The sequence below is a fragment of the Choloepus didactylus genome, chromosome 7, assembly GCF_015220235.1.
Source record: "Choloepus didactylus isolate mChoDid1 chromosome 7, mChoDid1.pri, whole genome shotgun sequence".
NCBI lineage: Eukaryota > Metazoa > Chordata > Mammalia > Pilosa > Megalonychidae > Choloepus > Choloepus didactylus.
The window spans coordinates 135692181-135708825 of NC_051313.1; the positions used below are offsets into that span (position 1 = coordinate 135692181).

At 38.5% G+C, this 16645-nt stretch overlaps 1 protein-coding gene across 6 annotated transcripts in view; it reads left to right on the forward strand.

Annotated features, from left to right (window-relative positions):
- The window catches only part of KIF13A (kinesin family member 13A), a 208647-nt gene that overhangs the window by 166036 nt on the left and 25966 nt on the right, over positions 1 to 16645 (forward strand). For 4 of the 6 annotated variants that reach the window (XM_037842486.1, XM_037842482.1, XM_037842487.1 and 1 more), the window contains exons 21-30: positions 407 to 568; positions 1511 to 1684; positions 3471 to 3622; positions 4788 to 4920; positions 5100 to 5246; positions 9988 to 10026; positions 11623 to 11722; positions 12955 to 13081; positions 15100 to 15155; positions 16461 to 16585. In XM_037842486.1, coding sequence (XP_037698414.1) covers positions 407 to 568; positions 1511 to 1684; positions 3471 to 3622; positions 4788 to 4920; positions 5100 to 5246; positions 9988 to 10026; positions 11623 to 11722; positions 12955 to 13081; positions 15100 to 15155; positions 16461 to 16585 — 1215 coding nt within the window. The remainder of the gene's footprint in view (positions 1 to 406; positions 569 to 1510; positions 1685 to 3470; positions 3623 to 4787; positions 4921 to 5099; positions 5247 to 9987; positions 10027 to 11622; positions 11723 to 12954; positions 13082 to 15099; positions 15156 to 16460; positions 16586 to 16645) is intronic. The other 2 variants (XM_037842485.1, XM_037842488.1) reach the window with 1 other exon arrangement.

The window sequence follows — 16645 nt, forward strand, 5'->3', positions numbered from 1 at the left end:
GAAACTGTGTCTTTATCTCAGTGTTCCCCTGAGATGAGGCATTCAGGAAGCATTTGATCAAATGGATATATAAATGAACGTACAAATGTGGGAATAGATGACTCCAGGTGGAAAATGAGAGTTGCCTTTAAGCTTTTTTGAATATTGGGATGTAGAAGAAGGATACGATTGGGAATGATTCTAGAAGGCGGATTGTAGGGAAGCCAATTTATTAGGCTTAAAATAGGGCTCCTAGGATGATTGCAGGGATAAGCCGTGGGTGTGAGTTTCCTGTTGCTGGAGATGACCAGGCATTGGCTGCAGAGCTGCTCACCAGAGACGAGTAGTGCTTTCTGGCTCAGGTTGGCTTTGCACCAGCTTGGCCTCGGGATGCCTCTTAACTCAGGGCTCTGTTTCCTTGACCCAGGTCGCAGGGCGTCTCCATGTGGAAGTGATGCGGGTCACCGGAGCTGTTCCCGAGCACGTGGTGGAGGATGACTCCTCGGAGAACTCCAGTGAAAGTGGGAGCCTTGAAGTCGTAGACAGCAGTGGGGAGATCATTCACCGAGTCAAGAAACTGACATGCCGGGTGAGCAGACACTCCCGGGGAGGCTCGTGTAAATGACCTCGTCATTGCAAAACCATTTTACCCAAATCTTACTAGAGAATTTCTCATCCAGCTTAATAGAAGTTAAGTTTTCTGGCAATAGAATGATGGGCAGTACTATTCCAGAAGTATGAAGCACTTTTATTGCTTGTTTTTTGTTTGTTTTTTTTAAATGCAATTTTATTCAGATATATTCACATACCATAGAAACCATCTGAAGTATACAATCTCTGGCTCACAGTAGCATCACATAATTGTGTACAGCCCTGTGATCAGATTTAGAACATTTCATTACTCCAGAAAAGAAATAAAAAGAAAAAAGAAAACCCTAATCCTCCTACACCCCTTATCCCCGCCCCCCCCTTTATTGACCCATAGTGTTGGTGTGATACATTTGTTACTGTTGATGAAAGAATATCAAAATATTACTAACTGTAGTCCATTGTTTGTAATTGGTACATTTTTCCCCCATATACCTCTCTATTAGTAGCTCCTTGAAGTAGTGTCATACATTTGTCCTAGTTCATGAACTTTTTTATATTTGTACAATTATCAAGGACATTGAAGCACTTTGATGACAGTTGCATAAAATTTCAAAAATAAATACATATTTGGCATGCATGGAGTGTGTATTTAGTTAATCCTAGTTTTTCTAGTAAAGGTTGCATCTTTAATGGAAACTCAGAAAATTTTAGAAGAAGTTATGTATTTGTTCCCAAGTTTATGTAATGTAGTTACAGAGTTATGCTGCAGATCTCATTACAGATAGAACCCTTGATGAAATGGTACCCAATGTGAAAAGGATTGATTGATTGATTGATTTCATCACTTACTCTTAAATTTGAGGTAGTAGAAATAAGAAAAAAAAAAGTACAGCGTAATGTTTTCATTATGGGAGTTGTATTTTCATTTTTATCTCTTCAGGTAAAAATTAAAGAAGCAACTGGGCTCCCCTTGAACCTCTCGAATTTTGTCTTCTGTCAATACACGTTCTGGGACCAGTGTAAGTCCATGGTGGCCGCTCCAGTGGTGGACCCAGAGGTGCCTTCCCCACAGTCCAAGGATGCCCAGTACATGGTCACTTTCTCTCACTGCCAGGTACAGATTTCGTCCCAAAACGAGCCGGGTGGGAGGCAAATGGATGAGGAGCAGCTCGAAAATCTACTTCTAACTGAAAAGTTCTCCCCCAAGAGTTTTTTCGAGTAATATACTTACTGGGTTCTTTAACCCCCAGATGTACTTAATTACAAATTCAAATAATTTGGAAGTATTTAAAATAAAATCTGAAACTTTTGCTCAGGATCTTATTCTCCAGAGGTGTAACAGCCAATGACAGTTTGCTTCCTATTTTCATAAACTTTCCTCTGCTCTACAGTTTTTATGTGTGTGGTAAGCATATATGCATACACATAAATGGGCATAGATGTACACTCTTGGAGTCATGCATGCAAAACTTCTTAAAATATTGTTTTGCAAAAATGGTATCGTATACATTCTGTAGAGTTGCATGTCTTTTTTTTTTTTTTTTTGGTGTTTGAATTTTTTTAATGCAATTTTATTGAGATATATTCACATACCATACAAACCATCTGAAGTATGTAATCACTGGCTCACAGTATAGTCACATAGTTGTGCATACATCCCCGTGGTCAATTTTAGAACATTTTCATTACTCCAGAAAGGAAATAAAAATAAAAAAGATAACCCAAATCCTCCCATACCCCTTATCCTGCCCCACCCTTCATTATTGACCCATAGTATTGGTGTGGTACAGTTGTTACTGTTGATGAAAAAATATTAAAATATTGCTGTTAACTATAATCCATAGTTTGCATTAGGTATATGGGGGGAAATGTACCTATTGCAAACTATCGACTCTAGTTAGCATCTCATTATTTTAGTATAGGTGGGTGTCTTCCCATGTAAGTTGATACAAACATTTCTCATTCTTTTGAATATAGCATAGTATCCTAATGTACTGTATGCATTTTAAGTGTATATATATATATATTTATGAATAAAATTGGAATTCACTGTGGATTCACGTGTGATCTTAGGGGACTACACAGTCTCACTGGGTCACTGGGTATCTTTCTTCATTTCTGAAATGTGTATGTAGGTTGTACACATTGATTATTAAGTTTCCTTTCTTTCTAAAATTCTGACTGATTCCAAATAAAATAAGGCAGTAGATAGTTTAGGTTGAATCAATATAACCCAACTGTTTCCAGAAATTAGAGTCAAAGAGATAATCTCCATGTAAGATTCCACCAAGAGGCTAATAGAAAAAAAATTGACTTGGCTCCTTGCCTACACATTTTTCTGGATGATTTGCCATTCTTCTCAGTGAATTCAGTATTTATTCTCTCATAATCATCTGTTTGCATTTTAGAATAAGGGATTGGTAGAGTTTAAGAGCAAGAGCACAGACTCATAAAGCTATAATCACTTAAAATTTAATTCTGTTGTTAATCTCCTAAACCATAGCAAAGAACAATCAGAAGTTCCTTTCTTGATATGCTGAATTAATCTATGCCAGCTGAAGGTCAGCATATTCTTGTGGAACTAAGACTGAACCAGGAGAAAGAGAACGTGGTCCTAGGTTCAGCTCTGCAACTAATATACAGTATGACTTTGGACAAGTCACTTTCTTCAGTTTCTTTATTTATAATAAAGAGTGGGGTTGAATTAAACTACCTCATAATTTCCCTACAAGATCTCATATTCTGTAAGTCTTTGTGTAAAACAGAGGAGATGTTTTTAAGATAAGGGTCAGGTTTATGTACCCTAAACCGAATCCATAAGCAGTTGAAAAGGTAAAACGTAAATTTCACAGACTTCTTTATGCATAATTATTCTTGTTTCCTTTTTCCCCTTATCCCAGGACTATGTGGTAAACGTAACAGAAGAATTTCTGGAGTTCATTTCAGATGGAGCACTGGCGATTGAAGTATGGGGCCATCGGTGTGCAGGAAATGGTAGCTCCAGCTGGGAAGTCGATTCTCTTCATGCTAAGACAAGAACACTGCATGACAGGTTGGTACTTGGCTGTCAACTTGAGGCAGAGCATCAGGTCTGGTACTTGGACTATGGCTAAGAATACCTCTTCAGGCAAATGGCTTAACCTCTCTCAGTCCATTTCTTCTTTGAAAGTGAGGATGATTAAAGGAACTGCCAGGCACTGAAGAAATTCAGTGGGGAAAGGAAAGTCTTTTCAACAAATGGGACTGAATAATTATGCATCTGTATGGAAAAAAATCAACCTTGATCTGTACCTCATTCAACATCCAAAACTTAATTTGAGATGATGATATCCCTAAATGTAAAAGACAAAACTATAAAGCTTCTAGAAGAAAACAAGAAGATACCTTGTTTTTTTTTTGATTTGAGGATAGTCACAGATTGTCTGAGAGACCACAGAAAGCAGTAACCTTGAAAAATAAATTTATAAGTTGGACTTAATCAAAATTAAAAGCTTTTGCTCATGAAAAGACTCTATTATGAAAAAGAAGAGACAAGCCACAATCTGGGGAAAATCAGCAGTTCCTGATAAAGTTGATCATTCACCTCCTCCATGACCAGTAGTCCCACTCCTCGAGAGAAATGAAAACATAAGTCTACAAACAGACCTGTACATGAATGTTCATGGTGGCTTTATCATAATACCCCAAAACTGCAAACACCCCAAATGTCCTTCAGCAGAAAAATGGCTAAACCAGTTGTGCTGTTATTCATGCATAGAATTCTATTCAGCAATAAAACGAAAGTAACTGTCATTCCACATTAGGGTGAATCCCAAAAACATTATATGGAATGAAAGAAGCCAACTTTGCTTGATTCCATTATGCAAAGTTTTAGAATGGTCAGAACTAATTGATGAAGTTAGATGGCTGCTCCTGGGGGTGTGGGGATTGAATGGGACGGGGTATGAGGAAACTTTCTAAAGTAATGGTGGTGTGGATTTAAAATCATCAAACTCTATACCCGGGATCTGAGCATTTCTTTGAGTGTAAATTATACCTCAATAAAATAAATGGAAAGAACTTACACCATAGGGTTGTTTTGAGTGTTAAATAAGAAAATAGTCTTTGTAAGGTACATAGCACAAGGCCTGGCACATAGTAAGTGCTTCTTACTAATGATGTCCCTGATACTTTCCCTGGATTGTACCATTGTTGCTTGTTCAAATGTGTTTTTGCAGGTGGAATGAAGTGACTCGCAGAATAGAAATGTGGATCTCCATATTGGAATTGAATGAGTTGGGGGAATATGCTGCAGTGGAACTTCATCAGGCCAAAGATGTCAACACAGGAGGCATCTTTCAACTAAGACAGGTACTAAGTTTGCTTTTTGTTTTCATGCTTCTCTCTCTCCCACTCTTACACTCCATTTCTGGGCATTTTCTAATGATTTGCCTGTTCTCTAATTCTTTCCCCTTCCGTTGTCCACCCCCCCTTTCTTCCCACTGGCACCCATCCGCCTCCTCTACCCTATTCCCCACCCACCTCTGTAGGGTCATTCCCGTAGAGTGCAAGTAACCGTGAAGCCTGTGCAGCATTCGGGGACACTGCCCCTCATGGTTGAAGCCATCCTGTCAGTATCCATTGGCTGCGTAACAGCCAGGTCCACCAAGCTGCAGAGAGGGCTGGACAGTTACCAGGTAAGACAGATAAATTTGAAGTCTTATTTAACAAAGATTGGTTAATACAGAATTAAGACAATTGATGATCTATACAGAAACCTATTTGGGTGTAGTAGATTTTGCCTTAACAGATTTTGCCTTAATCTTATAGCTGCCCCCAATTCACATTCCATCCTTTGTCTTTTTTCTAAATTTAAAATACTGTATTTGCTTTAATAATAATTTTATTTATAAGCACGTACATATTAATGCTGTAGTACTCATTCACTTTGGGTAGGTTTTATTTTTGTATCTGATCCCAGTTTTGTTGAATTTTTGGCATTTCTGTGCTCTGATCCACTTTTATTAATATCATAAAATTGCCCCATATACTGGCGTAATCAACCAGCTTTTTTAAACCTTTGGGCTTTTTTTTAAATAAGAAGTTGACCCTTATGATCATTTTTGTCCCCTAAATCTCCATTTATTAAATTATTAAATGTATTAAATCAACAAAGAAAAGAGAGATGAAAACTTCTGGGAATTGATCTTCATATCACCTCTTTATTACTAAATGAAAATAAAAGATCTTGAACCCCGGTTGCCTGAAAGAGGACATGTGCTTCACTAAACCCCCAGTTTACTACCAGCTATGAATTAGGAACTGGGAAGAATCAGACTGTTAAATCCCAGTTCCTTACAGCTATGTGTGATAGGGCCCACTTTCCCTGCTTTGAAAAATCATGTTGGGGAGAAAAGATTTCTTCTGTGGTTTCTGTGGACTGTGAACAAACCCAGCCAATCTTAAGAATGATTCGTCTTCTCTCTTCAATAAATGGTGCTTGGAAAACTGGATATCCATATGTTAAAGAATGAAAGTGGACCCTACCTCACAATATATACAAAAATTAACTCAAAACATATCAGAGACCTAAATATAAGAAGTAAAATTTTAAAAACTCCTAGAAGAATGATTTATCTTCTATCTTGATTTCTCTTTAGCTTCATGGAATTCAGGCAAAGATTTTTTTGGAAGACTAAAAGTCAGAATGGCTCTGAGGAAGGCATGGCTTTGTCAGGCACTGCCTTCCCGCTCCCAAGCCAACGTTCCCTTCAGCTTCCAGTGCCTGGGAAGAGAATGAATTAAGATCCATGGACAGGGTCTGTTATGTTTTGGGAGAGGCTGCACAACCAGCCTTTTCCTTGTGTGTATGCAGAAAATTAGTTTGTAGGCACTCTCATCCCCCTTCAGTCACTCGTTTGTTAATTAACTGAATAGCACAAGGCTACGGTCAAGAGGCCTAGGTTCTTAATTTTAGGTCAGCCTAACTAAAAGGTTACTTGACTGAATAATTTAAACATTGAGTTCCTTTTTCTCTTCTTTAAAATGATGAGGTAGACTCAGTCATTCTCTGAGGTTCCTTTCTGCAATGAAATGTTGTGGCTTAATATATCTCTGATCTTAGACAAAACATTGAGTCTGTGTGTCCCTACAGACTAGGGGCCATCTACTGATTCAACTCCCATTTGAGGAACATTATAAGAATTAATGGATTATTTGCATTTTTAAAACAGCTCAACCTCTTGAGTTAAAACTGATTATATCAAAATTTGAGCTCTAAATTATCAGCCTTTCCTCAATGCCACAAGCTCTCTCATAGAGCATAGTACCAGCCATAGAGTTTTTTTTTTTTTTTTTTTTTTTTAATCATCATTTTATTGAGATATATTCACATACCACGCAGTCATACAAAACAAATTGTACTTTCGATTGTTCACAGTACCATTACATAGTTGTACATTCATCACCTAAATCAATCCCTGACACCTTCATTAGCACACACACAAAAATAACAAGAATAATAATTACAGTGAAAAAGAGCAATTGAAGTAAAAAAGAACACTAGGTACCTTTGTCTGTTTGTTTGCTTCCCCTACTTTTCTACACATCGATCCATAAACTAGACAAAGTGGAGTTTGGTCCTTATGGCATTCCCAATCCCACTGTCACCCCTCATAAGCTACATTTTTATACAACTGTCTTCGAGATTCATGGGTTCTGGGTTGTAGTTTAATAGTTTCAGGTATCCACCACCAGCTACCCCAATTCTTTAGAACCTAAAAAAGTTTGTCTAAAGTGTGCGTAAGAGTGCCCACCAGAGTGATCTCTCGGCTCGTTTTGGAATCTCTCTGCCACTGAAGCTTATTTCATTTCCTTTCACATCCCCCTTTTGGTCAAGAAGATGTTCTCCATCCCACGATGCCGGGTCTACATTCCTCCCCGGGAGTCATATTCCACGTTGCCAGGGAGATTCACTTCCCTGGGTGTCTGATCCCACGTAGGGGGGAGGGCAGTGATTTCACCTTTCAAGTTGGCTTAGCCAGAGAGAGAGGGCCACATCTGAGCAACAAAGAGGCATTCAGGAGGAGACTCTTAGGCACAAATACAGGGAGGCCTAGCCTCTCCTTTGCAGCAACCGTCTTCCCAAGGGTGAAACTTATGGTAGAGTGCTCAACCCATCAAACCACCAGTCCCCTATGTCTGTGGTCATGTTAGCAACCATGGAGGTGGGGTAGGCGAATACCCCTGCATTCTCCACAGGCTCCTCAAGGGGGCACTACGTCGTTTTTTTTTTTTTTTTTTTTTTTTTTTTCCTTGTTTGTCTTTTTTCTTTTTTTTTTTTTTAACTTTCCCTTCTTTTTTCAAATCAACTGTATGAAAAAAAAAGTTAAAAAGAAAACAAACATACAATAAAAGAACATTTCAAAGAGACCATAGCAAGGGAGTAAGAAAAAGACAACTAACCTAAGATAACTGCTTAACTTCCAACATGTTCCTACTTTACCCCAAGAAAGTTACATACTATAGCAACATTTCAGTGAACTTGTTCCTACTACATCCATCAGAAATTAACAGACCATAGTCATTTCTGGGCATCCCCAGAACGTTAAATAGCTTATCTGTTCTTCTTGGATTATTGTTCCCCCTTCCTTAATTGCTCTCTACTGCTAGATCCCCTACATTTAACATTATAAACCATTTGTTTTACATTTTTCAAAGTTCACATTAGTGGTAGCATATAATATTTCTCTTTTTGTGCCTGGCTTATTTCGCTCAGCATTATGTCTTCAAGGTTCATCCATGTTGTCATATGTTTCACCAGATCGTTCCTTCTTACTGCCGCGTAGTATTCCATCGTGTGTATATACCACATTTTATTTATCCACTCATCTGTTGATGGACATTTGGGTTGTTTCCATCTCTTGGCAATTGTGAATAATGCTGCTATGAACATTGGCGTGCAGATATCTGTTCGTGTCACTGCTTTCCGATCTTCCGGGTATATCCCGAGAAGTGCAATCGCTGGATCGAATGGTAGCTCTATCTCTAGTTTTCTAGCCAGCCATAGAGTTTTAAACTGTAGTTTTTTTCTTTGCTGCCATGCTCAAGGTCTTGACCAGTAACTTTTTTTGTTGACATAGAACTTAAAAATTATTCTGATACAACAGCTCAAACCAATCCAGAATATATTAACTTCAAATTAATTTCATATCATGAAAGCCCATACCAGTTTTCAGTTAATAAAAGTAGCTCCTTGGTCTAAAAATTAATGATTAATTAGAGCTTTTTTGTACTTTTATCATTAATATGAAGCATTACTTCAAGAAAAATTACTTCAGTATTAGGGTTATCTTTAGTAAGTTAGAGTTATTTAAATGATAATGATGGTTTCCGAACTAAACAAAATCGATATCCACTCAGATATAAGAATAATTTAAACTATTTTTTATAGCACTTTGTAAGAAAGCAGTTCAGTGTCTTTTCTATAATTCATCCACTTTAATGCTTGTTTGAATCTGTCCCTCCAATAACCATAGAAAAACGGCATGGCCCAGCATTCGTTTTGAGTAGACCTCACTTCATATGGATGGTTCTTCTTTCCAAATGGAGGTTTCTAGGTTCTTGTTTCTAAGGAAAATAGTCTCAACTAAAGCCCTTCTATTTTCAGCATAGAGATTTTCAGTTTTGCCCAATGTTTTTGCCAAAATCGTTTTCTTAGGTAATTATTGCTAAATGTTGCATGAGTTTGGGACAGTTGTAATTTTGTCAACTGACTTGTTCTGGTCATCATTGGATATCGATAGATCCATATATTCAAAATAGTCCACTCTGCCTTTACTGCAGAGGTATAGTACAGAACCTGGCATGTCTATGGCTTCAGGTTCCCTAGTGGGCTTTCCCCCATGATAATCTCTCTAATGAGAGCAGGGCGCTGCCATGAGAGGAGACTAGAGTTCCTGCTTCTAGTCCTGATCCTGCCAGCATCTCTGCAGTCCTTGGATTAAAGTATTTCATCTTTCAGACCTCAGTTCCCTCATCTCCAAAACTAAGAGGCTGGGCAAAAGAATCTCTAACATCCCTCCTAGTTTTGCCATTCCGTTTTTCTAAGCCCATCCCAAATCCCAGTCACATAGCTCACCCATAAAAATATATCTACTGTGTATTTGCATAACAACATTGATTCCTATCCCCTTCCAAGACAGAGAATTCTTGTTTTTAAATGCCTGCTTTCGTTACAAAAACCTGAAATTCTCTAAATAAGTATAGACAAGTAAATCAAGTCCACTAAACCTTTTGTTTTATCGTACTGATTTTATTGTGCTGATGTTGTGTGTGCTGTCCATTATAACATGTGTGGTTAAGCTAAAGAATTATTTTCCTTGTGTGCTGTATGAGAAACAAAATGCATGTCCTTTGTGTTTATTTTTTTCCTACCAGAGAGATGATGAGGATGGTGATGATATGGATAGTTATCAGGTATTGCCGCTGCGGCCAGTCCTGTGGCATGGGGCACAGCTACTGCTAATTGCCAGCATTCGCAAGGCCGAGGGCAGGGAGGAGGAAGCAGGAGATGAGAGCAAGAATATGCAATTTTTCACTGGCTTTTGATTTGCTTTAAATGTCACCAGGGGTACAGTACAATTTCTATAGATTTCCATGTCAGTTCAAGATTTATAACCCAAATACTGCATCTGCTACGCCGTCTTAAATTACTAGTTCGTAAAGCCTCGCCACGCAAGAGCATTATTTAAATTGGTGATCTTAAAAATCATGCAATTATCCACCAACAATCTTAAGCTAGATTCTTGTCTTTCCTATGCTAAACTGTGCTTTGCTTGTTAAATCCAAGAAACCGTTACTTTTCTTAAGGGCCGTTTTAATTTAAAAGATTTTTGCTGCATAGGAAAATTGAAGACCTTTTATGCATATAGTATTTTTGTTGTCAATTTTGAGTCAGTTTTCTTTTCTCTTTAGGGCTAAGGTTAGTTATACATGATCTTTTCTTTTTAGGAATCTAGAACATAAGTGTGAATGTGAAATTTTACCTAGTTAAGACTGAATGACAGTATAGAATGTGGAGTCGAAACAGCAAACCCAGATGATGTTTTCTGTGTTTGGATTCCTTACTTTGTACTGATTCTCCACACAAGTTTTAAAGGTTGTTTTCCCTGGGTGCCTTCCTATAGTTAAAATATAGGTATATTGTAGGTAAAGTTTCAGATGACCTCAAATAACAGGTGTCTACCCTTCATGTAATGTCTTAAAGGTTAGACTGGGACAAAGCAGTCATAGAGCATTTTGAATAGGATTGGTAGGTTTTCTTTTCTTCCTCATAATTTTACTAAGAAAAAAGATAAACTTTAGGGGAAATTTTCAGTATCCCCTTGGATCTCATTAATGCTCTTTACTAACTTTCTGCCGGCTGTTTGTGTGCTTCCTGCCATAATGATCAGAGTTAAGTCCACCAGATGCTTCTGTGGTTTCTTGGAGCATGGCTGACTGCATGTTGGGCTTTTGCATGGGATATTGTTGTCTAGCTTCAAGGTAATTGTTTTGGAAGTAAAATCTTTGCAGCAAGTTTGAAAGGTTCTCTGCTGACCTATTCCTTACATTTCAGAAAATACATGTTATCAGGCCTGCAAACTATGAAAATGCCTGTCCTTTTCCATTCCATTTGCTGTCAGTTGGTTTGGGCTTTGTTCATGGTAGTGTCCTGCTTGAAATCACAAATCCTTCTAATGAGCAGCAATGATTTAAACACACACACACACACACACACACACACACACACACACAGAGCATAAAAATCATCCAACAGCTGTTGTAGTTTAAGCTTGTCTTGCTTTTAAGTATAATTATCCTTTTGGCGATCCAAGGGCTCTGATTTCTGAGTAACAGGATCCTTGATCAGCATGCAGTATTAATGGGAGATCTTTGCTTTCTTGCATATTAATCACACAGCAATGTTCAATGGCCTTTCAATGAAAAGTTTCCTAATCAGTTTAAATATCTTTAAAAAAAAATAGATGTCCATGCACTCTACAGGAAAATGTTTTCCTTCCCTTATGTCAGGAAGAAGATTTAAACTGTATAAGAGAGAAGTGGTCTGATGCACTCATTAAACGACGAGAATACTTAGATGAACAGATTAAAAAAGTCAACAATAAAAAAGGTATGTGAAATTAAGCTTTTTCCTGGAAGTAGCTTTTTCACTTCTACTCAATGGTGGTAGATTGTTTTCTCCTCTTGGTTGGACAACAGTATCTGAGTTTTTTAACTAGTAACAATTAGAGGCAGAGAATCATTTTGTACTGTGTTGGTTTAAGAAGGCTCTTATTGTGAAAGTAAAAAATTTTCATAAACTCTGAGTTATTTCTGACATTAAATGTTAACCTCAAAGTTTTTTTAAATGAATGCAAATAAAACCAGTAATACTGATAGCTCATTATGAGGTATTCCAGGCTCAGAACCTGAGAACGACCACAGTTAAATGGTCAGGTGTGAAACCACAACACTTGGCAGGTGAGCACCCATCTGCTGTTTGGCAGTAGTGAACCCTCTGCTATTTCAGCGTGGCCCCTGCAGCTCCTCTCTGCCATCCAGCTCCAAGGAGGTGGGTGCTAGCAATGGCTCACTCAGATTCTAGAGTGGAAATATGCTCTTAAAATCTTAGTTCCTCATCCTGATTTTGTGATTCACTCACTATAGTTGATCCTGCACCAAAGTGTACATCGCGACTGTTAATCCATTTTTCATGTAGAACTTAGCAAACATTCTCCCTCAGTGAAACCTCTTGCTGTCAGTTTATGTATGTGCTCAGCCTGCTAACGAAAATTCACTTTGACTATATACAGGAAGCCCCAGAGTTGAATTATGGCTAAGAGGATTTCAAAATATATCAAATAAAATCCCTTTTTTAATAAGCATGAAGAAAAATAAAGTTGGTTGTAATAAGTGGGATATATGGTATTTTAAAATTCTCTATCTGAAAAAAAATTCTCTATCTTTAGAAATTGGTGTATAATTTTATAAAGCAATGTCACATCCATTATTTCATTTGATCCTTTCAACAAGTGCACAAATTAGACATAGTGGGAATTATCTCTGTATGACAGATTGGGCATCTGTTGAGTGCCTTCCCCAAGATATAGAACAAGTAAAATAATCCAAGTCTCTTCATTCTTGTTCCTGATTTATGCTACCTTAAGCCAGTGTCTTAGCCTCTCTGAGCTCATCCGGATAATCATGCTCAAACTTGGAAATTTCAAATCCTTTTTTGGAACACAGTAGATGTTTAAACCACTTGTGGCAATCACTAAGTGAAAATCTATTTGTTTGCTTGCTTTAAATTTAGAAATCGTGCTTTCTCTTTTTTCGGTACTCATGTCCCATTTTGCGCTGCAGAGAAAACGAAGGATGATATGGAGCGGGAAGCTCGGCTCGTGGAGCAGTGGGTGGGACTGACGGAGGAGAGGAATGCCGTGCTGGTCCCAGCCCCAGGCAGCGGGATCCCGGGGGCTCCCGCCGACTGGTGAGTCCCACCCTTCCTTCTCTTGGGGTCTGGCAGGCGGTGCAGGGTGCCTGGGGGCTGGAGTCAGGCGAGTGACTTCCCAGAGTCTTCACAGCACGTGGAAGCAGAGCTGCTCAGGAAAGGGCCACCCAGCTCTATGGTTCCCTTGCCTTCTTTTTTTCCCTACTGCAGCCAACTTCCTCTCGTAGCAAGCCAGAGACCATTTAACCTGGCCAGGAATCAAATACCGTGTTCCTCTTTTTCTCTGTGTGAGCATCTTGGATGCTGTTTCCTGATCTTCAGAAATAATTTTCTTTTGGCTCCAAAGAAGGGTGTTTCCAGCAGATAGTTGAAGAGGGCAGAATATACATCTTCTTTTTATTTGCTGTAGTGCCTACCTAGTTTGGTAACTAGCATAGTGTAAGCACTTAAGCACTATATAAATAATGAATCAATCAATCAATTCATCAATTTATCCATCAACTCTATGTATGCTCATGGGAAACAGCATAGTATCACAGCCTCTGGTGTCACATAGATCTGTAGTTTCCAGCTTCAGCTCTTAACTTTGTTTCCATAAGCAAGTTGCTTAACTTCTTTTGAGGCTTCGTTTCCTAATCTCTTAATGGAGCTACCATTTGATATTGTGAGGGTTAGAGATAATGTATATAAAAAGTCCATTCTTTGTTAGCAGCTGCTATTGCTTATTCCCATTCTCATTCTCATTCTGAGAGTATGTCCTGGGCATTTAAGAGAAATAAGATTGCTTTTATACATAGGGTGTACACAACAGGTATGATAATAGAAATATTAGTGATGTTATTCATATCAATAGTGATAAATAGTGAAATCTGTTTCATGATCATTGAAAACGTCAGTGTGCAGGCACACAATTTGTAACCTGATGTTTCTCACTGCAGATGCTCCTGCTGTGCCTGGGCCCTGTAGACCTGTATGGTCCTATATATAGGTCAAGCAGAATATCTGCTGGCCCCATACTATGGACAGCCACCTCAGTCCCAATCCTGTTTTGTTCCTCCAGGCCCTCTCTCTGGGCAGTTCTCCTTACCTCAGTCTCTCTGAGTTACATTGAAATTTCAGCATGCCTAAGATCATCTTGAATGCTCATAAAATGTAGAGTTCTGGTTCCCAAATCTAGTCATTCTGATTTAATAAAGGATAGGGCCTGGGACTCTGCATTTCAAGAGATCCCCATGGTGATTCTGATGCAGAAGGGCTGGCCAGTGTTCCTAAAGCACTGCTTCCGTCTCTCTTGCACATGCTCCTCCCTCCTTCCATATCACTTTCATTCTCTTCTCTTTTTTATTTTTTAATTCAGTTTTATTGAGATATATTCACATACCATACAGTCATCCATGGTGTACAATAACTGTTCGTATAGTTGTGCATTCTCTTCTCTTTTGATCTTTTTAAATATATGTTACCAGAATAAAAATTTTTGAAAACCATAGGTTATACAACAGAAGGAGTGAACCCTAATGCCAACTATCGATTATAGTTAGTCATGTAATTACAGTAATATTGTTTCAGCAATTGTAACAAGGAACCACACTAATGCAAAGTGTTAATAGTAGGGAAAACTTGGTGGGGGGGGGGGCATGTGGGAACTCTGTATTTTCTGTATGATTTTTCTGAAAACCTACTTCTCTAATAAAAAAAAAATGAGAACAAAATGAAACGAAGAATCAACCTTTTGTTTACTTCCTTTAGATTCTGATCCTGTCCCCCATTTTCATTCTAACATCATTTCTCCTCCTTTTTCCCCATTGATAGAAATGTTTTTAGTAAGTCTTCAATAATCTTGAACCAAGTCCAACTCATTTAACTGGTAGTTTTGTTTTGTTTTGGTTTTTCATAGAAGTCACGTAATTTCAGGGAAGTAAGGAAATATGGAAGCAGTTCGTTAATGGAACCTGTACATCCACATTTGTCCTTTCCTGCTTCTGAGTATTTTATTAGTTATCTAACAAGACGTAAAACATTATTTTGTTATGATTAAATTTTCCTATCACATTTAGGATTCCACCTCCTGGAATGGAAACACACATACCGGTTCTCTTCCTTGATTTGAATGGTAAGTAAAATCTGAGGGGCTCTCACATTTCAGTTAAGGTTTGCAGTCTACTCAGAAACACATTTTAATCTTTAAATAACTTTTTAAATCTCTCATATGCCATATCTAGGTGATATTTTTAGTGTAATCAAATGTTATATTTATATGTGTGTGTGTGTTGTGTGTGTGTGTATGTATGACACGTAGAATCGCTGAAAGACAGATGTGGCTATTTAATCTAGAAAAGAGCACTTGGGGAGATTAAGAACTGGTATAAAACATGAAAGCTGTTGCGCTCAAACATTAATGGGCATAGAAATGACCTGGGAAAGTAATCAGCCCCAGAGATTCTGAATCTTTAGTCTTGGCCAGGGTTCAGGAACCTGCCAGTGTGCCCCACCCCACCCCACCCCGCAGTTTTGATGTCCGTGGAACGTGATCCCACAGTGACCCTGCTTGAAGATTGTCCTGTAGTGCAGCAATTAGATTGAAACCAGGTAAATCTACAACACTGGTTTTCAGTGTATTTTAACAGCAGTAAAATCTTTTTGCAAAATGAAATCTTTAATGGACCCCCATTTGTAGAAGGGAAAGCAGAATGGCTGAGTTTGGGAGTGAGTAGGACCCTGGGGCTGTTCAAAACACATCCTGAAAAACACTGTTCTGTAGGGAAGACCAATATTAGATGGAGGGAGGTACAGGGAGGTTGGTTTTGGCTCTTCACATGAAGAAATTTTGAAACCCTAGAAGTGGAGTGGCTGCTTTGTGGTGGTAAGTCCCCTGTTATTGGAGGTATACAACAAAGGTTGGATGAATAACCACATACAAAGATTTGTGAAGGGTGAGTCCCTTGTTGGCATTTGAATAAGAGAATCTTCATATTTCTGAGATTCAACGTGCTTAGAATTTTGATTCTAAAATGATAATTTAACTGCTTAAATCTCTCAGCGTAAGTTATCTAAGTAGGACAACAAGACTAACAGGAGGAATGCACATCAGAAAGTAGCACAATTCCAAGGCGAGTTTATCTAGTAGAAATATTTACTCCTAGGACTACATATAGGATATATCCAGCTCATTTTATAGTTGACTCACAGAGCCACTTTTCTGGGCTTCCCATAGTAGTAACTGTAAAGAGTCAAAACAGTTGTGATTTTGGAATCTGCTTCAACTGCAGAAAGAGGAATGAAAAAAAAAATGTTATGTGTAAACTTTTATCTATAAAAAGTGCATTTGTAAATTTTTTATGTTTGCTTGAAAACTGACCCCCCACCCCTTTTTCTTCTTTTCTTTCTTTCTTTTTGACTATGCCCTGCACTCGGATAGCGGATGACCTCAGTGCTAACGAGCAGCTCATCGGCCCCCATGCCTCGGGCGTGAACTCCATCCTGCCCAAGGAGCATGGGAGCCCGTTTTTCTACCTGCCCATCATAAAGCACAGTGACGAGGAGGTAATTAAATGGCTTCAGAAGCATGCACAGCCTGGTGGGCCTGTCTTCCCATTAAACTCC